At 42.9% G+C, this 21096-nt stretch overlaps 2 protein-coding genes across 2 annotated transcripts; one reads left to right on the top strand and one right to left on the bottom strand.

Annotated features, from left to right (window-relative positions):
• The first annotated feature begins 41 nt into the window (after positions 1 to 41).
• Positions 42 to 20882, top strand: galm (galactose mutarotase). Its single transcript, XM_063874520.1, has 9 exons — positions 42 to 142; positions 1917 to 2109; positions 2638 to 2792; positions 6129 to 6242; positions 16179 to 16271; positions 17779 to 17860; positions 19583 to 19733; positions 19810 to 19981; positions 20308 to 20882. Exons 2-9 carry the CDS (start codon positions 1923 to 1925, stop codon positions 20383 to 20385), a joined length of 1032 nt encoding a protein of 343 aa, XP_063730590.1. The 5' UTR covers positions 42 to 142; positions 1917 to 1922; the 3' UTR covers positions 20386 to 20882.
• LOC134858554 (uncharacterized) lies at positions 7391 to 15261 on the bottom strand. Its single transcript, XM_063874523.1, has 5 exons — positions 14715 to 15261; positions 14476 to 14625; positions 10429 to 10545; positions 9010 to 9237; positions 7391 to 7858 (listed from the first exon to the last, which is right to left on the bottom strand). The coding sequence occupies exons 1-5, from the start codon at positions 14887 to 14889 to the stop codon at positions 7545 to 7547; spliced, it is 984 nt and encodes a 327-aa protein (XP_063730593.1). The 5' UTR covers positions 14890 to 15261; the 3' UTR covers positions 7391 to 7544.
• Positions 20883 to 21096: the final 214 nt, after the last annotated feature.

The raw sequence follows: 21096 nt of genomic DNA, 5'->3' as shown, positions 1-21096 counted from the left end.
GTTCAGTAGGCGGCGCTAATGCGCCTAAAACCATACGTGTACTGCCGCTAATAGAGCAGAAGAAGAAGAAGGAGAAGCCGGATGTAAACAAGTCCGGTCCGAAGTCTCTTCAAGAGCGAGGAGACTTTATAAAGAGAGACAGGTGAGCGAAACCTCAGAGAACTCTAACTTATTCTCTCCTCTTTGTAATGAAGGTTTTAAATGTATTTAAAGTTATTTAATAATGATCTCTGAATTATTCATGTTTTACTTTTTTTGTGAAGCTCTTTGATTTTAATTTGTGGAAAAGTGCTATATAAATAAAGCTGTATTATTATTATTATTATTATTATTATTATTATTATTATTATTATTATTATTATTATATAAGTATACAGTGGAGGAAATAAGTATTTGATCCCCTGCCAATTTAGTTCGTTTACCCACTTACAAACACATGAACACTCTGTCATTTTTATGGTAGGTTTAGTTTAACAGTGAGAGACAGAATATCAAAAACAAAATCCAGAAATGTAGATTAAAAAAAAGATATAAATAAATATGCATTTAATTGGGGGAAATAAGTATTTGATCCCCTTGCAAAACATGCTTTAGTTCTTGGTGGAGAAAGCCTTGTTGGACAGCACAGAGGTCAGGTGGTTCTTGTAGTTGGTCACCAGGTTTGCTCACATCTCAGGAGGGATTTTGGTCCTCTCCTCTCTGCAGATCCTCTAAAAATCCTTAAGGTTTGGAGGCTGATGCTGGGCAGCTTGCAGCTTCAGCTCCCTCCAGTTTTTTTTTTTTTGGGATGGAGGTCCGGAGAGTGACTCCTCCATTACCTTAATGGGCTTCTTCTTTAGCCACTCCATAGTTGCCTTGGCCGTATGTTTTGGGTCATTGTCCTGCTGGAAGACCTATCCATGTCCCATTTCCAAGGTCCTGGCTGAGGGAAGGAGGTTATCAGCCAATATTTTATGGTACATGTCCCCCTCCATCACCCCCTCGATGCGGTGAATCGCCCTGTCCCCTTAGCAGAGAAACTGCTTGACGCTGGGGATGGTGTTCTTGGGGTCATAGTCAGCATTTCTCTTCCTCCAAACACGACATGTGGAGTTGATGCCTAAGATCTTGATGTTGGTCTCATCTGACCACATCACCTTCTCATAAGCCTTCTCTGAATCCTTCAGAGGATCACTGGCAGACTTCAGACGGCCTGTACATGTGCCTTCTTGAACAGGGGGCCCTTGCGGCGCTGCAGGATTGTAATCCATTACGGCGCAGTGTGTTACCAACAGTTTTCTTGGTGACTGTGGTCCCAGCTGCCTTCAGATCCTTAAAGAGTCCCTCCTGTGTAGTTCTTGGCTGACCCCTCACCTTTCTCATGTTCACTGATGCCCCAAGAGGCCAGATCTTAGATGTTGGAGCCCCAGATTGATGGCGATTGATGGTCATTGTGTGCTTCTTCCATTTTATAATCATCAAACCAGTTGTCTCCTTCTCACCAAGCTGCTTGCTGGTGGTCTTGTCTTCTATTCCAGTCTTGTGCCGGTCTACAATCTTGTTCCACCATGATCACAGACCTGTCTCTGGTCTGGCCCTCGGTGGAGAGGTTGTAATCTGATTTATTGACTGTGGACAGGTGTCTTTTATCCAGGTAAAGAGTTGACATCAGGAGTACTTTCTTAAAGTGAGAGGACTTATTTAACCGGTCCGTGGGAGCCAGAAGTCTTGTTGGTTGCAAGAGGATCAAATACTTATTTCCCCCAATTAAACACAAATCACTTTATATCTTTTCTTAATCTACATTTCTGGATTTCTTTTTTATATTCTGTCTCTCACTGTTCAAATAAACCTACCATAACAATTACAGACTGTGTGTGTGTGTGTGTGTGTGTGTGTGTGTGTGTGTGTGTGTGTGTGTGTGTGTGTGTGTGAAGCCCATCATGACTGAGGTGAGTGTGCAGCAGTGGGGGGAGCCGGGGGGCCTGGGCCCCATAGACCTGTGGGTGCTGCAGTCGGCCCAGGTGCGTGTGGAGGTCCTCAGCCTGGGGGCCAGCATCAGGTCTGTGTGCAGCAAAGGGAGGGAGGGCCAAATGGAGGACGTGGTGCTCGGCTTTGATCACCTGGAAGGTGAGGAGAAACCTGTTCAGGTCAGGCTCTCTCAGGCAGGTCACTAGTCCACCCCACGAATTAAGAAATGACCTGCAGTGTGGAGATGTAGCTTTTGGAATATGAAATATCAATATTGGGGCTATAAGTGAGATCACAGTTTCAGAACGAGGCAGAGGCTTCAGGCTGAGGTTGTTTCTACAGTGTATTTATTTTTTGCCTATAATTTGTTTTGATGATCAAATTCAAATTACATTGATACGGTTTAGCTTATGGTGGGGGGTAGTGCATTTCTGGTCAATCATTTTGTAGTCTAAAAACAATGAATTTAAACACATTGATTGGATATCTTAGGTATACACATATGCAGATACACAAATACTCCACACTACACACTGGCAGACTGTGTACATTGTATTTTATGTTATCTGAACGTGCATGTGACAGAAGCAGTGGGTGATGTTTCTAGGTGGAGCTCAGAGGGAGTCAGGCAGGTGAGTGTCAGCATGTCTGTGGTGAGGTTGAAGCAAAATCTGTGTTGTGTCTCAGGTTATGTGTCGGATCAGCGCTACCTGGGAGCTACAGTGGGCCGCGTGGCCAACCGGATCGCACAGGGGCGTTTTGTGGTGGATGGGAAGGAGTACAGCCTAGATATCAATAACGGATCAAATGCACTGCATGGAGGGCTGCGGGGCTTCAATAAGGTAAGACAGGAAGGGAATGAGCATCTGTGTAGACAGGGAGCTTCTTGATCATCTGTTTTAGCTGTACTGTAATACCACATGTTATTACTGAGAAGGTTTCAAGGTTTTATTGGTCATATGCACAGCATATACAACGTATATGTTGGCAATGAAAATCTTATGTCCCATGCTCCTCCAACAACTCAACATACATGGTGCAAATAAGATAAATAAAATAGTGAAAAAGAGAGAAGAATATTTAGAATAACAACAATAAAGATTTGAGGATGTGAAATATATACATATGTGGAATACATTGAGAGTATTTAAACACTTTACACTGTGGAATGAGGAGGTATGGACAGATGCATATATTATGTATAGCAGATGTATATGGCAGATATGTATAATATATAGATATGTGTACTATAAACAGATGTGTATGGCAGATGTGTATAATATATATATATATATATGTGTGTGTGTACTATAAACAGATGTGAGTACACATTCACAGAGCTCAGGAGTTCAGCAGTCTTATAGCCTGTGGTATAAAACTGTCTCTGAGTCTGGTGGTCTTGGTCCGGATGCTGCGGTACCGTCTGCCAGACGGCAGCAGACAGAACAGATTGTTGCTGGGGTGATGGGGGTCCTTTAATATCCTACCGGCCTTCTTCCTACACCGCTGGGTGTAGAGGTCCTCCATGGATGGCAGCTCCATCCTGGTGATGTGCTGAGCAGTTTTCACCACCCTCTGTAGAGTCTTACGGTTGAGGGCGGTGCAACTGCCATACCAGGCGGTGATGCAGCCAGTCAGGATACTCTCGATGGTGCACCTGTAGAAGTTGCAGAGTATCCTGGAGTCCATGTTGAACTTCCGCAGCCTGCGGAGGAAGAAGAGCCGCTGTCGAGCCGTCTTGGATATGACCCTGGTGTGATGTGTCCATGTCAGGTCCTCACTGATGTTTACCCCGAGGAACCTGAAGCTGCTGACTCTCTCCACAGGAGTCCGGTCGATGGTGATGGGTGTGTGTGCCTCTCTCTGCCTCTTCCTGTAGTCCACAATCAGCTCCTTTGTTTTGCTGACGTTGAGATGGAGGTTGTTGTCCTGGCACCAAGATGTCAGGGCTCTGACCTCCTCTCTGTACGCCGTCTCATCCCCATCTGTGATCAGGCCGATGACGGTCGTGTCGTCAGCAAACTTGATGATGGTGTTGGAGCTGTGTGTGGCCACGCAGTCGTGCGTGAACAGGGAGTAGAGGAGAGGGCTGAGCACACAACCCTGAGGGGCTCCGGTGTTGAGGGTCAAGGTGGAAGATGTGATGTTCCCCATCCGCACTGCCTGGGATCTGCCCGTCAGGAAGCTCAGGATCCAGTCACAGAGGGCGCTGTTGAGCCCAAGGTCCCTGAGCTTAATGATGAGCTTGGAGGGCACAATGGTGTTGAATGCTGAACTGTAGTCAATGAACAGCATTCTCACATAAGTGTTCCTCTGGTCCAGGTGGAACACATCTGCTAGCTGAACTGCACACACCTTGAGAGCACGGCCAGGGATGCCATCAGGTCCAGGAGCCCTGTGTGTGTTGATCCTTTTCAGAGATCTACACACATCTGCACTGGTTAAAACCAGTGAGCAGGGATCCTGGGCCTTCTGTGCCTCCACAGCCGGGGGCCTCTCAAAGCGTGCATAAAATGTGTTCAGTTCATCTGGGAGAGATGCAGACACTTCCTCAGCACCACTCGTTGTCCTTTTGTAGTCTGTTATTGTTTTTAGTCCAGACCACATGTTTCTGGCGTTGGAGCCCTTGTAGTTCGACTCCACCTTGTCCCTGTATTGTGTTTTCGCACTGCTAATAGCTCTCCGGAGTGCATACCTGGAATACCTGTACTCATCCAAATCACCGCCGCTGTGCGCGATGGCCCGTGCTTTAAGTTTAGCTCGGACCTCGCCGTTTATCCAGGGCTTCTCATTTGGGAATGTCCGTACAGTAATCCGCGGCACGACGTCATCGATGCATTTGCCGATGTAGCAAATGACCGCGTCAGTGTGTGTGTTTATATCGTCCTCCTCAAACACACACCACTCCGTGATGCCAAAGCAGTGGCGGAGAGCAGAGTCAGACTGCTCCGACCAACGCTGCACTGTCCTCGTCACAGGTCGGTCCCTCTTCAGTCTCTGCCGGTAAACGGGGAGCAGAAGAAGAGATATGTGGTCTGACTTGCCGAAGGGGGGGGCGGGGGAGGGCTTCGTATCCATACCGGAAAGGAGTGTAAACATGGTCCAGTGTATTTCCACCGCGCGTGGGGCAGCTGACGTGCTGATAGTATTTCAGCAGGACTTTCTTCATGTTGGCTCTGTTAAAATCCCCGGCCACAATAAATGCGGCCTCTGGTCGAGAAGTCTCTGTCCTGTCGATAATCCCATACAGCTCCTCCAGCGCTGTGTTGTTGTCAGCGTGCGGCGGAACACACACTGCTGTTAGAACAACCGATGTGAACTCCCTCGGCAGATAAAAAGGCCGGCATCCGATCATGATGTGCTCTAGGCTGGGAGAACAGTCCGAAGAAATGATCTCCACATCTGAGCACCACTTGTTGTTAATCATGAAGCACACACCTCCTCCCTTGCTCTTCCCTGAGTTTATTGTCCGGTCCTGGCGATGAATGGAGAATCCGTGTGGAGCAATGGCGGCATCCGGTATCGTGGGGTCGAGCCAAGTCTCCGTGACCAAACATTACAGGTCTTAACGTCCCGTTGAAATGCCACCCTGCTACGGAGTTCGTCCAGCTTATTATCCAGGGATTGGACATTTGCCAGAAGTAAACTCGGTAGAGGAGGCCTGTTTTCACGTTTCCTCAGCCTGACCAGGACCCCGGCCCGGGAACCTCGTGGTCTCTTCCTCCTGCGCTCCACAGGTAGAGCTCCAGCAGGTAAACACGGAGACTCTCCATTGTTTGCAGGTCGTGGTGGATTATTGCTGTCCACCAGCGACCTGATGTGTAAAAGTTGTTCTCTATCATATTGGATGATAGGGCTCGCTTGGGCGGTTTGCATGTTGCAAAAAAAGTTAAAAACAACCAACAAAGTAAAACAATAAAAACACTAAGATGTGGAGTTGGTGAGGAGCTCGAGACACGGCAGCCATCCTCGGCGCCATCTTGCTTACGTTCAACACTACTTACACACTACTTACTTGATCCCAGTCACTGCAGTCAACATACCCAAGTGTGTTTGGGCAGGACACTGAACCCCAAATGGTTCCTGTAGGCATGTCTGCGGTATTGAGTGTATGTAAGATGCTTGTGTAATAATAATAACTTCACTTCATAACGCTGTGTGTGTCTGTATCTCTTCAGGCGATCTGGCTTGCTACAGCAATGGAAGGCGGAGTACAGCTGAGTCTGACCAGTCCAGATGGAGACCAGGGTTATCCTGGAGAGGTACAGGTCACTGTCTCTTACACACTGCAGGTGAGCACATCTGTTCCCCCCCCCCCCCCCCCCCACACACACAGACCATGCCCAACACTTCTCTACTTTTCAACCCAGTGTGCAAACAACTTTAGATTAACAGGATGTTGAGGAATGATAGTATTTGGGTAACACTCCATAATAAGGGTCCATAATAAATAGCATACTAGTCATTACTTAACCCTTTATTAACATTTAAAAATTGTTACTACAGTATCTATTTGCCATTACTTAACATTTTTTTCATCATTCATTAAATATTAGTTATTTGCATACAATCTGTCTGTTAATGTTTTAACAAATAGAAAACAATCTATTAACTAATATTGTATTAATAGTGAACTAAATGTCTTTTTGGCACTAATTAACAGTTATTTCTTACATTATTAAAATGTTAAATGTTTATATACAAACTATATGTTAATATAAAAGTTATTGACATATTATTATTTAACTAACTGTTATTAAACTGTTTCTGCCTATCCCAATATGAACCACTCCTTATAAGACCCTTATAATAAAGTTGGTTAAGCTTAATTAATATATCAGTAATATATAGCTATCAGCGTGGGGCCCCTTATAATAAAGTTGGTTAAGGGTTATTAATATATTAGTAATATATAACTATCAGTATTGGGGACCCTTATAATAAAGTTGGTTAAGGGTTATTAATATATTAGTAATATATAACTATCAGTATTGGGGACCCTTATAATAAAGTTGGTTAAGGGTTATTAATATATTAGTAATATATAACTATCAGTATTGGGGACCCTTATAATAAAGTTGGTTAAGGTTATTAATATATTAGTAATATATAACTATTAGTATTGGGGACCCTTATAATAAAGTTGGTTAAGCTTAATTAATATATTAGCAATATATAACTATCAGTATTGGGGACCCTTATAATAAAGTTGGTTAAGCTTAATTAATATATTAGTAATATATAACTATTAGTATTGGGGACCCTTATAATAAAGTTGGTTAAGCTTAATTAATATATTAGCAATATATAACTATCAGTATGGGGGACCCTTATAATAAAGTTGGAACAGTAATTATTAATTATTTACAAATATTTAAAGACAACAAATATTTTACACTGGGTCTCTCACACTGGAAATGATTGATCACAGCACACACAGTTGGGAAGGGGGATGAAAACACTTTATTTATAAAGTGGAAAACTGGAACACCGACCACTTAAACAGAATGAATGACACAGGCCATCTACATTCTGTATAACAGTACCACACCACACACAAAAAAAACCCACAAACTGGGGTAAAAAAAAAACAATTATGCTCTCTTTCCATATGGAATTAATTGGCATTGACTTTTTAAGTCTCCTACTTTGGTTTGAATCTGGACATCACCTTTTATGTAATTTTCGCAAACAACTGCCACATCTTTGAGCTTTGCTTGTTTGGCTTGCTCAAGGAGCTTCGTGAATTCGGCCGGGGACGCTGTTGCAAGCTCGGCAATGCTCGCCGTTGACCTGACTGTCAGTTCATTCACCCCGGCATATGCGCAAGCAGCTGACAGTTTCAAACCTCGGTTGTAAGCCTTTAGGACCTTCTTATATCTTCGAATGACTTCAAAAGGGCCACGGGCTGCAAGGAGCAAATCATAAAGAAAACCTACATTATGGACGGTACATAAAAATGTGTGTTCACAACAGAGTTGAAATGCTTATTGTATTATTATGTGGCAGCATACAAGACAATACAGAATTCCACCTAGCTCCTTTAAATAGTTTGTCCACTTTATGTTAGGGTAGAATTAAAGGGATACGTCACCATTTGGGGAATTACACCAATTTTCCACTTTCCCTCGAGTTAAGTAATTGAGATTTATCCTTCTCCTGTTCATCCAGCCATTCTGAGTCTGACGGTAGCATTTTTGGCTCCAGCCAAGCATAGATTTAAGCAATAAGCCCCGAAAGCCGTCGTTTGCACTGATTTTACAACGCGCAAGCGGAGTGCCTAAAACCCCCCTTATCTGTTCTGAAATCAGTGCAAACGACGGACTCGAGTGGTTTATTGCTTTTCTAAAACTGTAACTACGTCTATTCGGCAAGATTTCATGAAATGGCACAGCAACGAAAAATGTAACGATGTATTCATATCTAATCATTCTTCCGCCAAGAAATATATTTCCTGTATCAGAATGGCTGCCATGCAACATCAAAGCGCAGCTAAACTCACTTTGTGTTAGCACATTACTATTGAACCAAAAGCGGTCAAGGTGTATGTTTGTGATGGGTTTTACACCGGCATCGAACGCAATTCAGCCAATCATGATCAAGAACCGGACCTATCAGTTTTAGAACATTGAATCAGATTAGATGATCTATGCTAGGCTACAGCTAGTCAGACCAAAGTTACAGACCAAGGTAGAGCAACATAATACATTATAATGGGAGCAAACGTGAATAGTTCCAGTCTGCATAAGTGGGAGTGTCACATAATGTCACTTTTCAATGAACTTCTGTATCAGCGTGTGAGGGCTCAACTCTAGGATTTCCCACCCTCACCCTTCTGAAAACAGAACACAGAACTTAACGGACATGTGTGCTTCTCGTTTCGCTTTAACCTCTCAGGTCAAACTCAGAGAAAGGCTGAATGACCTGGAGAAAGCTAGATCTCTTGTTCAAGATAAGGGGAGGTGAGAAATTTGTGTATTTCCCCAAATGGTGGCGTATCCCTTTAAACATTTAATTTGCTTCATAAAGGATGGATTCAACATTTTACTAGATCTTTACCTCTTTTGCGGACATCGGCTTTGTGGTGCTTCTTCATCTTCTTTTTGTTCTTCGTAAGTCTGAGTTTGGCCTTGCCCTTGCCCTTTCGTCTCATCTTATCATCATCATCATCATCTGAGGAGGAGGAGGAGGAAGAGCAGGAGGAGGACTGGCTCATTGAAGAACTGTTGGATGAGCAGGAGGCTGTGTCTTCCTCTGAAGAGTCTTCTTTGGCAGCTTTAGACAGGTCTACACATTGCAAAACAACAATAACAAAAAGATTAAACTGATGTTGCTGACGCCTTACACAGAATACCATTCTTCCTTTTTGTTCCAACAAAGGTAATATTTTGTGGAAAGTCAAAACATAGATAACCATAGACCTGGGATGTGTTACTATTAGGTGGTTAAGTGTCAAACCAGGTAAATGAAGCTAGAGTGTCAGGGTTCGGCAGGTAAGGACCCAATTGCAGACCAGATACCGGGAAAAAACTTAAGACTTATTTTCAAAAACGTTTAAACAAAGAATCCAAAAGGGTTAACGCACAGAAGATAAACAGCCGAAACAAAACACAGAAGAAAGGCAGAGAAAGGAACCGAAAACAGAATCTCACCAATCCAAAGGCACCCTAACAAGACACGCTGACAAGACTACTGGGGAAAAACCACTGAAACAACATGACGACACGACAGGGAACAAAGGACAGACTGAACTTAAATAGTAACACAGGGAGACAGACAACAAGACACAGGTGGACTAAACAAGGGGAATTAACAAGACACAGGAGAAAGTAATCAGGGAAACGAACAGGGTGACTAACGAGGCAGGTGTGTTGGGTGAAGGAGAAAACCAGGAAGTGACAGATGACAGGTGGGGGCGGAGCTCAGAATGAAAACAAAGGAACACATGGAAAAAATAAACAAACACTAGGAAACATGTCAAAACACAAACACAGGAAGCACAAGTACAAAGACAAACACAAGGAGAACATGGAGGGAACAACAAAACATAAAGCAAAGACAGAACACAATCCTAACATAGAGGTAGTGGTAAATATGATGGTCTCCATTCTCTTAACTACAGAAAGCAAGCAGGTTACTATAAGGAGGTTTACCACTTCCTCTAACTTAACTAACCAGGGGGGTATTCCTCGTACGTGGTTTAGTGTTTAACCTGATAAAGTTAACTCAGAGTAAGTGGTAAACCTTCTAATAGAAGTGCCCTATAGCTTTATTCTCCTAGAAAAACACAGCCATCAGGTTTTTCTGTTAGGAGGTTTACCACTTACTCTGAGTTAACTTTATCCGGTTAAACACTAAACCACGTACAAGGAATACCCCCCAGGTGTACCACTTAACCTCCTACTTGGAATACCACGTTTGACTGACTGTATACATTTTTGTGTCATACACTGAAAATGTAGGCTTGATGAACCTTACATGCCAGTTGTTTGCGAAGAGCATCTCTCTCCTTTATCACTTTCTGGAGTTTCTTATTTTGAGACCGTTCTCTCATCTTGGCCTTTTGGAGGAGATTCTTCACCGTTGGTGACCTGTCTAAAAAGAAAAGGTCATTTCAGCATGGTTTTACAGCTAACACACAGCAATTGACTGTTTATATTATATAGCAAATCCGGTAACAAATACCACCAACATTGGCCGGGTTTCCCAGATGGGGGGCAAGCGCTATTCCGACATACCGCTATTACGACATACCACTGTAACGACATGCCGCTATTCCGACATAACGCTATTCCGACACCTTCATCCCTAGCGCATCATTGCTTCATGATCATTGCTTCATGATGACTAATTCACACTGATGGAAGAGCATGAACTATTTTTAATTGCAGCAGAGAATATGCATGAAAATAGAGTCTCCACACCAACAAGGCTCCCAACGGCAACTGCGCTGGAGGTAGCTTACACGCAGCAATTTATTTTTTAAATATAATTTGAGCGGATTTTCACGATGGTATGTGAGCTGGGTGCCATTTAGGCCCCAACTGTCTATTAGTGTAGCCTATTTAATGTGGAAGCCTATTTAATGTGGACTATGTCAACCACTTAAAAATGTATGAGAAAATAAGAACACCAAATAGCCTATTTGTCTTGTTTTTTTCCTCCTGCGCTGCTCCGATATCCCGCTGGCAAACTGCCAACGCAAGCTGGTAACAATGTTTCCGACAGGCTACAGCGCTGGTTTAATGCACACAGAACTAGACTTTTAGGTTAGGCCTACTTATTACACCTAATTTAATAATGATAAATAATAAATAATTTAATTGTCCCAGCACGTCAGACTGTGGCAGAAAGTCATCCATTCAACTTACAAAGCTCTGAAATGATCACACGCGCCCGTCAAGACTGTAAATGCGACATGAAGTTGGTGCTTTTTGTATGAGAAAGTCTCAGGATTTAAGTCTGTTTATTTAAAACCTGAGTGTTGAAATAAATCCACTGCACCTGCCTTCAGTCCTGAAGTGCCGCTGAGAGTCGGGTTCTCTCCGTGGAACCGGCGGTGGACGAACAAGCCATTTAAATGATGGATTGAATGTAAGAGGCCTGTGCAAAACGGGGAAGAGGCGGTACTACTTCAGATTAATAGGCCTATTGTAAATTTGTGTCTGGGTTTGTAAGACTTGCCTTTTGGAATTCCTCACAGTTTTTTTTTTTTTTTTTTGCCCCGAAACAACCAACCTTTTGGACTCGACAACAGCTCTTCTGTAAGAGGTGAAATTTAGACCATACAGGTTCTACTGGACACTTAGTGACACTATTCAGGAAAGACAGACCCAAGGAGTAAAGGTTATGGTAGTTTTATTTTTACAATTTCATATTAAAATACAATTCAGAAGAAAAATAAAATAAAACACAGTGCCCATGCAGCCAGCAGCGTAGTAGTGCTATGTGCGTCTTAATTCAACACTAACACGCGCAATACCCAAATGCAACTTACCCACAGTTCCCAAAGCGACCGTCCGCACGCAATGGATATACGTACAGCCCACGTCCCGGCACGACAGCTTGTGGCAGACTCAGCAGCCCTGCTCTGACCCTACTCTCTCGAACAATGAGCTAAACACCATTTAAAAACACACCTTGCTCATCCGCCGCCGACCACCACAGGTGCACCTGCCAATTGCAAACAGGTTCATGTGCGCCTGTGCCCCACCCCCAGCGCTTAGCGCACCAGCCTACACTTCGCTCTGGAACTAAAAAAACAAACAAAACAAAAAGACAAGGGTCGTGTGCTCCAACATGTCGCTGCATGTTTTGATAACATTATTGCGAGATAATTCTGTTGGGTGACTCGGCATGTAGGCTACAAAGTGTATCCCTTCAAAGCAGTAACGTGGGAAAGTGTCTTACGTCGCTGATTTCAGAACCACACGCATGGACAGCTCCTTTTTAGATTTAACAGATATGAAGGGATATGAAGAACAGAAATGGTATATATATATAGCCTATATATATTAAAAAAATGAAGGCAATGCAACAAAAGCATATTGCATCAATGTCGGAATAGCGACATGTCGGAATAGCGGCGGACGGTGAAAAAGGTGCCGGTATTACGACAATAGAGATCAACGTCGGAATAGCGGCATGTCGGAATAGCGCCATGTAACCTCCCAGATTCGTTAAGAAGCTCTTAACGCTAAGAGCGTCTTAGGAGCGCTCTACGAGAGCTGTGATTCGTTGAGAGCGCTCCTTAAGACGGTCTTAGCGCTAAGAGCGTCTTAACAAATCTGGGAAATGCGGCCATTGTCTATCAAGCCATCATTTCAGAGATTTTGAAAGTTTTTTGCATGAAAGATACTGTTTGGAGCAAAATATTGCTATTCTCATGAATAGCTTAGAGTATTTTGGAAATGTAAGTAGTAACTCAGTTGGAAAGTAGCCACTAAACTGTAATGTAATTCATGCAGAAAACTAAAACACATTTTTATACACTATGACAAGACCAGGTTATTTGCATAGGCCCAGGCTTTAATGGGCCTAGGGCCAGATTACACCCCCTGCCCACCTCTCAATGAAACCAAATCCTTGGCCATGCCAAATGTGAATTTGAATGTTAAAATTGAACATTTTGGGATAGACTACCTGTTTCACCCCACGGATGTGTGTCCCATAAAAATCATTGCGTTTTAAAGCCATTTAATACAACTGAAATACAGTAGAAAACTATGCACAATCTATGATGGATGGAGGAAGTTGTGACACGTCTAGAGATCACATCTAGAGATCATACACTTTCAGAAAATATGTAGTTTAACTTAAAGCTGCTGTCGGCAGGTCTTCAAAATTCCGAGGCTAAAGTCAGAAAATTCGAACTGATACAACTTTCAGGTCCCTCCCCCAACCTCTACCAAGCTCCAAACTCAACTGCCCCCTAAACCCCTCCCCCTCTGGAGACGAGCGTAGCAGCTTGTGCACAAGCTGTGATTGACAGGTAGCGATTCCTTCCCCCTAACGTGATTGGTTTAAAACAGCCGGGAGTGCTCGATTTTTGCAAGCACGATTACAGGCTTGTAGAGGGAGGTAGAGAATTCGGGATTTTTCCTAAACAGCCTATTTAATATTCTACTTCCAGAATCCCATGACAATTCTAGCTAATATGAATAAAAAAAATGCTGCCGACAGCACCTTTAAGTATTGTACTCTTGGTTCATTTGGGATTTACAAATCTTTCACATAGGCCCTATGTGGACAGATGAGATAACCAAATTAGCATTTCCCCCTTATACCCTTAATACAAGAGAACATGCTAAACAACCAAAACATGCCTTTTCTAAAAGATCCTGAAGATGTGACTTGCATTGATATGTAGCCTATTGGGATGCATTAAATGTTCGTTTTAAACTGTAAACAGCAATGGCGAACCAAAAAAATACTCTTAAATTGTGGTCGTCCACTGTAATTGCACCTTCAAGTCACATTTGCGCGCACATATTCTCTTGCAGTCCGACGACAGAACCAGCTGCTACAGTGCCTCCCCTGACCGTTCGCCTTCATTGCTAATGTTAGTCAAAAACCTCCAAGTAAATAAAAACTGTTACATTCGCCTGCATTAGCGAATTTGAACGCACACACGTTGTTCTGTTTCACTCATTTTAATTTCAATTAAGCATAAATAAAAAAAATAAGTTGTTTCTCCCCTTTGCAACTGCTTTTGAAAGTAGGACTGTGAAGATAAACATCACCTGGCAAATCAGCAATGCTACATGACTTTGGTAACGTTAGCTAACAAATTTCAGGACTGGTAGACTTAGCTAACATCCACAGTTAACTAAGCCATTTTAGAAAATGATATTTGAAAATCAACAAGGATGTGTAAAAGTCTTGTTTTAACTTTTAAGGACATATGTTATTACACTTAACATAAAATGACATTGGTAGGTTGCTAGTGTTAGTGCTAACCATAACCAGTTAGCATAGCCTATTTTCATGAACGTAATGCTAGGTCATATCCGTGCTCGAATTTACCTTTCTTCGGATTAGAGACATGGGGGGTATCTGTAGAGTCATCCCCACTGTCAAGGTTGATGTCAAATGTTTGAGTGGAGGTGGCTGGTACCGTTTTGTCCTTCTTCGCTGCTGTTTGGTTCTTTCTAGGAACTTTCCCTGATCTGTTGCCTGTCGACATTTTAAGCAGGTTGCCAGTGTTAATGCTAACCAGTTAGCTTATTTTTTATGAACTGATAAGTCATGGTATTCGAACTTACCGTCCTTAGAAGATTTAGAGACGTTGGGGATGTCTGTGGAGTCATCACCACCGCTTTCAAGGTTGATGACAGACGACAGATGGTTGATGACAGCGGAGGCGGAGGGGAGCATTTTGTTCTTCAATGCTGTTGTGTTCTTTCTTAAGCCTTTCCCAGATCTGGTGCCTGCCGACATATTTACCTACACTTTCAAATAAACTTTCCAGCCTGGCTTGCGCAATCAAGAGAGCATCAATGTGAACTTCAGCCAAGTGTCTTGTCTTGTGCTTGTTACTAACTTGAGCTCTGTGAAGTGAGTGACTGACTGACTGTGACTTCCAACAGGAGTAGTCAGATGTAGCCTATGCAGACCAAACTGTGATTGGCGCATTTGAAAAAAAATAATATATATAGACTCTATATATATTTATGCATATTTATTTGGTTGTTTATAAAAGTTTTAAGAATTACATAATGCCTGGTCAAAAATAACCACATATGTACTCCGACTGTGTAATAAATATGTATTGATAAAAAAAAATCTAGGTCTCGCTAACCTATAACCCCGAGGAAGAATTGGCGCTAATAGCGCTCTCAGTCAAGCCTACTGTAGCATACACAATGACAGGCTTAGCTAGAACATTTAGAATGCTTATTGAGGGTCGCCGATCAACTAAAACAAATTTAAAACTAATTAAGTGGCTACTTAACCAACTTTATTATAAGGGTCCCCAATACTGATAGTTATATATTACTAATATATTAATAACCCTTAACCAACTTTATTATAAGGGGCCCCACGCTGATAGCTATATATTACTCTAATTAAGCTTATCTCCCTCTGGAACGAAATGCTGTTCTCGGCGGCCGTTATCCCTTACTTAACCAACTTTATTATAAGGGTCCTATGAGGAGTGGTTCATATTGGGATAGGCAGAAACAGTTTAATAACAATTAGTTAAATAATAATATGTCAATAACTTTTATATTAACATATAGTTTGAATATACACATTTAACATTTTAATAATGTAAGAAATAACTGTTAATTAGTGCCAAAATACATTTAGTTAACTATTAACAAATATAAAATACAATATTAGTTAATAGATTGTTTTCTATTTGTTAAAACATTAACATACAGATTTTATGCAGATAACTAATATTTAATTAATGATGACAAAAACAGTAAGTAATGGCAAATAGATATTTTAGTAACAATTTGCAAATGTTAATTAAAGGGTTAAGTAATGACTAGTATGCTATTTATTATGGACCCTTATTATGGAGTGTTACCAGTATTTGTTATAAAATGAGGAGGAGGTCTTTAATTTCTTCAATACATTTATCTTAAACATGGCAGAAACCATCTCCTTTGTCAGACTCTATATTTAAAAAGATGTTTTAACCCAGACATGAAATCGGTTTTAAATGTTAGCCGTGTTTTGCAGAGGCCAGCTGAGTAACATGTGTGTTGTATGTTCAGGGGGAAACTCTAACCGCTGAATACCAAGCCCGCTCTACCAAGACCACACCCATCAACCTCACCAACCACTCCTACTTCAACCTGGCGGGACAGGTGAGACCCAGTATCAGCTGTATGCCATCCCTCATACATCACCAATCATCTTTTAGACTGAGGAAAGGGAAGCTAGAGGAAGGCAACAGTAAAGGAGGGAGGCTGGGAGAGATGAGTCAGCAGGTGGTTCAGATCCAGGTCTCCTGAGAGAGAGAAACCGGAGGAGAAACAACACACCAGATCATATGTAGACAACCCAAACACACAACTACAGCTACATTTGACTAACAAAGAGAAGTGAGCTAGACTTAAGGAATCCTCTATCCAAACTATTCTTAATATATTATAACATTCTATGTTTTTATAACTTCATCGATCCTGCAAAAGAGGATCAGCACTGAGTTCAAACCCAAACCAATGTATGGGTCATCAATCCACCAATCAAATACTTTATCAATCCCAGGCAGGAATTAGGGTTTGTGACACTGGCCCCATATTAGAATAAAACAAATTCAATATTTATATAAACATAAATTGAAGTAAATATCTGCAATAAAAATCCTTGTAGCCACAGGGACTCGAGCTCATGATGAAGACTCAGGCTCATGATGAAGACATGATGAAGCTGCCTATGCAATCCTTGTCATCTCGAACCATTCTGAAGCCATGGATGGAGAGGTTGCATCAGATATATATATGCTGCAGCCATGTTTCTGTAAAGCACATGAAGCTACACTCCAGATACTCCGACTCCTGGCTAACTGCATTAGCTCATCCATTATTAGCCAGTGATCTTAGGCTGCCCGTAATGAGAGGGGGAGACACAGCTTTTATCTCCTTTTCCCCATAAATCTGGACTCAACGTCCGTCATGCATCTGAGACTTTGTTTTCTGACCTGTTTGTCAGAAGTTCTCTCGGGCACACATGTGTCTACCTCTATGCATCAGACAATACTCAATAGCACTGTCATTATCTACAAATTCAAAAAAGTATTAATGCACCCTAGATAGACTTGACCATGACGGAGCGATAAAGCTGAATTACAGATGCCACATACTGACATCTGTAATTCTACTGAATCCTGCTGACCCGCAGAGGGTCCACAGGGCCTCTATCCAGAATAAATTGGTAGATTATATGAAGAAAGCTCACAGGTCAAATGTTAAACCCTGAATATTGATTTCAAACAATCCCTTATCATTTGAACAATTCACAATCAAAACACTTTAAAGGTTCAATTAATAACATTCGGCCACTAAGGGGCGCACTGTCGCTGCCCACAACCCTCAAAGTTCACCCCCCCTGCTCACGCTGTGTCTCCCAGGGTGGCTGAGTGAAGACGTTTTCAGTTCCCTCACTAACTAACCACAACTAACCCGGTTGATGGCTGACGACCAACAGTAACCATGTGACCCAAATCCTTTTACTATTGGGTATCGCTGGTGATTAGTGTGTGTGTGTGTGTGTGTGTGTGTGTGTGTGTGTGTGTGTGTGTGTGTGTGTGTGTGTGTGTGTGTGTGTGTGTGTGTGTGTGTGGTGTGCGGTGTGCGGTGTGTGCGTGCTTAGGCTGCAGCAGATATCTACGACCACCAGGTGTCCATCAGGGCTCAGTCCTACCTTCCTGTGGATGACTCATCGATTCCTACTGGTAAAAGACTTCACACTGAATGAACTCAGCGATGACTAAGGGATTTATTGAGATGAAGTGTGATTTATGTAATAACTACACAGCAGCACCTTTTAAAGGTACGTATAATACTTTATCTACAATGATCTTAACTTCCACAATTCGTTCATATTTTGCCAGAGTTAAATAAAGTTTTAGAACAACATGACTCCTCCTCACAAACTACTACAGCGAGGTGCAACTAGCCAATAAAACTGGCTGATAGTGATAGATCTGAGCTTTACAGTAGACCAAGATGTTATATCAAATAAATGATACATTTTGTACAGACTGTGTTGATGTAGATGAAGACACTTGGACACATGGTCTTTTTTTATTTTTTTAAAGTCCAGCAGTGGCTCAGTCAGTAGGGGCTTGGACTGGGAATCGTAGGGTCGCCGGTTCAAGTCCCCGAACAGACTTGAAATATGGAAAGTGGACTGCTGGCTGGAGAGGTCCCAGTTCACCTCCTAGGCCCTGCTGTGGTGTCCTTGAGCAAGGCACCGGACACCTCCAATCCCCCCTCCCCATTGCCCCCCGGGCGCTGCACAATAGCTGCCCACTGCTCCTAGTACTAGGATGGGTTAAATGCAGAGGACCAATTTCACTGTGTGCATGTATGTGACTAATAAAGAGGGTTTCATCCTCCCATTGTATTGGACGTGTGCTTGGTGGCTGGACTGTGGGCAGTTTCTCAGTGTTTATTAGAGTCTAAAGTAAACTCTTGCATCATGTGTATATAGTGGTTCCCTCAATGCTAGTTTTTTGAAGTATCCAGCACATGGATCGTTCAGGTCTTTTTGTTTCTGAAGAGCAGCGGCCAATGCGTGAACAGTAAACTCGACGGGTCACTTCCTTACTCCTGAGGCGGTGCGTGGGGCTGGCCGTGCTTTGCTGTGTTCCAACAACTGCAGCCACATCTATCAGTTTCCCCTTCTCCACCGAACACTAACTGCTTCCACTCCATATTTACTTTTCTCCATCCAACAACCAGCTCTCATCCTCCTTAACCCAGCCCTTATACCCTGCTCTGTACAAACTAATTACGGTGTTTGTGCCACTGTTGGTGCTGTACTGTGGAATCACTTGTTCTTTTGTGTGGGATGGTGTTCCTTCATGCTCTGTCAGACAAACATTCTCATTACCCTGCAATTAGTTCTGGTTTCCCTTGGAGACCGAGGAGCTAATGACTGTTTATCTTTGTCACAGAATCTGTGTAAGAATGGAGATCCACCTCCAGGGCTGAATAAGAACAGGATTTAAAGATATGAAAGCAATTGTGTGCAATGCAGAGGTAAAGTAGTGGCCTGCCTACTTCTCTGCGCTCTCTGTCTGATAAGCGGGAGGATGGTTTGAGGATGAGAGAGTTTCCTTTCTCTCACCCAAAAAGGGAACTTCTCTAAAGCAGTCAATCTAATAATGCTGGCCTGATGTCATTCAGTGTCTTATTTTGCAAATCAATGAGGTTGCCTCCCCACTGAAGCTCTGTGTGGCAGGGAAGGTACCTGTCAGTCAGGACCGTCAGGACCAGTACCCAGCAGAGCTCTCAAAGGGATCCTAATACCCTGAAGCTCCCGCTGCAGCAGCAGGGCGTGTGAATAACCAATGAACCCTGTGAGAGTTCTTCCCTTCAGAGAACAGAAGGGTCCTGTCGGCTTTTCTCCAGCGATACACACTCGCAAACCATATGTCCTTTCTCTGCAGGAGAGATCCGCCGGGTGAAAGGCACACCCTTTGACCTTACAACGCCTGTTCTGATTGGCCCTCGCCTAAAGGAAGTTCCAGGTCCTGGGTTTGACCATAACTTCTGCCTGTCGTTCCCTGGAGACAGCTGGACAGAGAGACATGCTGCCAGGTATGATACACACTGACACACACTACACACACACACCTTTGTCTTTAATAAAGGAATACTTCTTTCCTCTTCTCAGAGTGTGTCACCCTGCTAGTGGGCGGGTCCTGGAGGTTTCTACAAGCCAACCAGGAGTCCAGTTCTACACTGCCAACTTCCTGGATGGTCTGACAGGAAAGGGGGGGGTGAAGTACGGGAAGCACAGCTCCTTCTGTCTGGAGACGCAGAACTGGCCTGATGCCGTGAACCAGGTGAGAGCATGAGACCGAGAGGGTCCTGTTTATCTGTGACTTTACTCATTATTCTGTGTGAGAGATTTTAAAACTGTAATGACCGTTAATTAGAGAGATTGGTGGTTCAGGGATGTGTTCCAGTCATACAGGTGGAACAGGGTTGACCGAATAGATCTACCTTGGTTTCCACAGAATCATAATGTTGTGTCTGTGTCTGTGTGTGTGTGTGTGTGTGTGTGTGTGTGTGTGTGTGTGTGTGTGTGTGTGTGTGTGTGTGTGTGTGTGTGTGTGTGTGTGTGTGTGTGTGTGTGTGTGTGTGTGTGTGTGTCTCTCTCTCTCTTCAGGCTTCCTTTCCTTCCTGTCTCTTGCGTCCCGGTGAAGACTACCATCACGTGACTCGCTTCACCTTCACCACTGTGTGACCTCCAGCAGCAGCAGGACAGACAGGAAGAGGTCTATAGAAGGACCTCCAGTTGTTGATTGAACATATAATTGTTTGCAGTACGATCAGGTGCCTTCTCACTTCCCCTCTGTGGAACTGTGTCTGATGCAGATGTTTTGAATGTGGAGGATTTCCCTGCAGAGAGGCCTCTCAGCTTGGTCTCAGCTTGACTCGACTCTGTTAGTTATAATGATTTATCGTCCTGTAGCTGGAATGATTACTGTCATGGCTTACTTCCCTTGTTTTTCATCAAGCCACTAGATGCCTTAAACAGACATTGCTAACGCGTTTTCTTATATTTGTTTTACTCACATCATTGTTGACTTGCCTGGCCTCAGATGGTGTGATGGTATTGCGCAATGGTTTGCTCAAAATAAAATAACACTTTTTCACACAGGTCACAAAGAAAACAGGCCTTTACAATATTCAAAACAAATCGAACTAAAGAGGCAAAACTCAAATAAAATATGAAACAACTCAGCTGGTCCTTTCTTTCTTTCTATTTGTAGACCTATATAACTTAGAAACTCAAACGGTTAAAAAACTGCCTCTAAAGTGACAGCTTGCCCATCTGTCACTTTAGAGGCTGGCGCCGTGGGAATTGTAGTCCTCTATACTGTGTGCCTGAAGAAGTCCCAATTAGCTGCCCTTTTTTATAAAACGAAATACAGGCTGTAACAAAGAATACATA

Source organism: Eleginops maclovinus, chromosome 22 (genome assembly GCF_036324505.1).
Source record: "Eleginops maclovinus isolate JMC-PN-2008 ecotype Puerto Natales chromosome 22, JC_Emac_rtc_rv5, whole genome shotgun sequence".
Lineage (NCBI taxonomy): Eukaryota > Metazoa > Chordata > Actinopteri > Perciformes > Eleginopidae > Eleginops > Eleginops maclovinus.
This window is presented reverse-complemented; position numbering and strand designations above follow the sequence as displayed.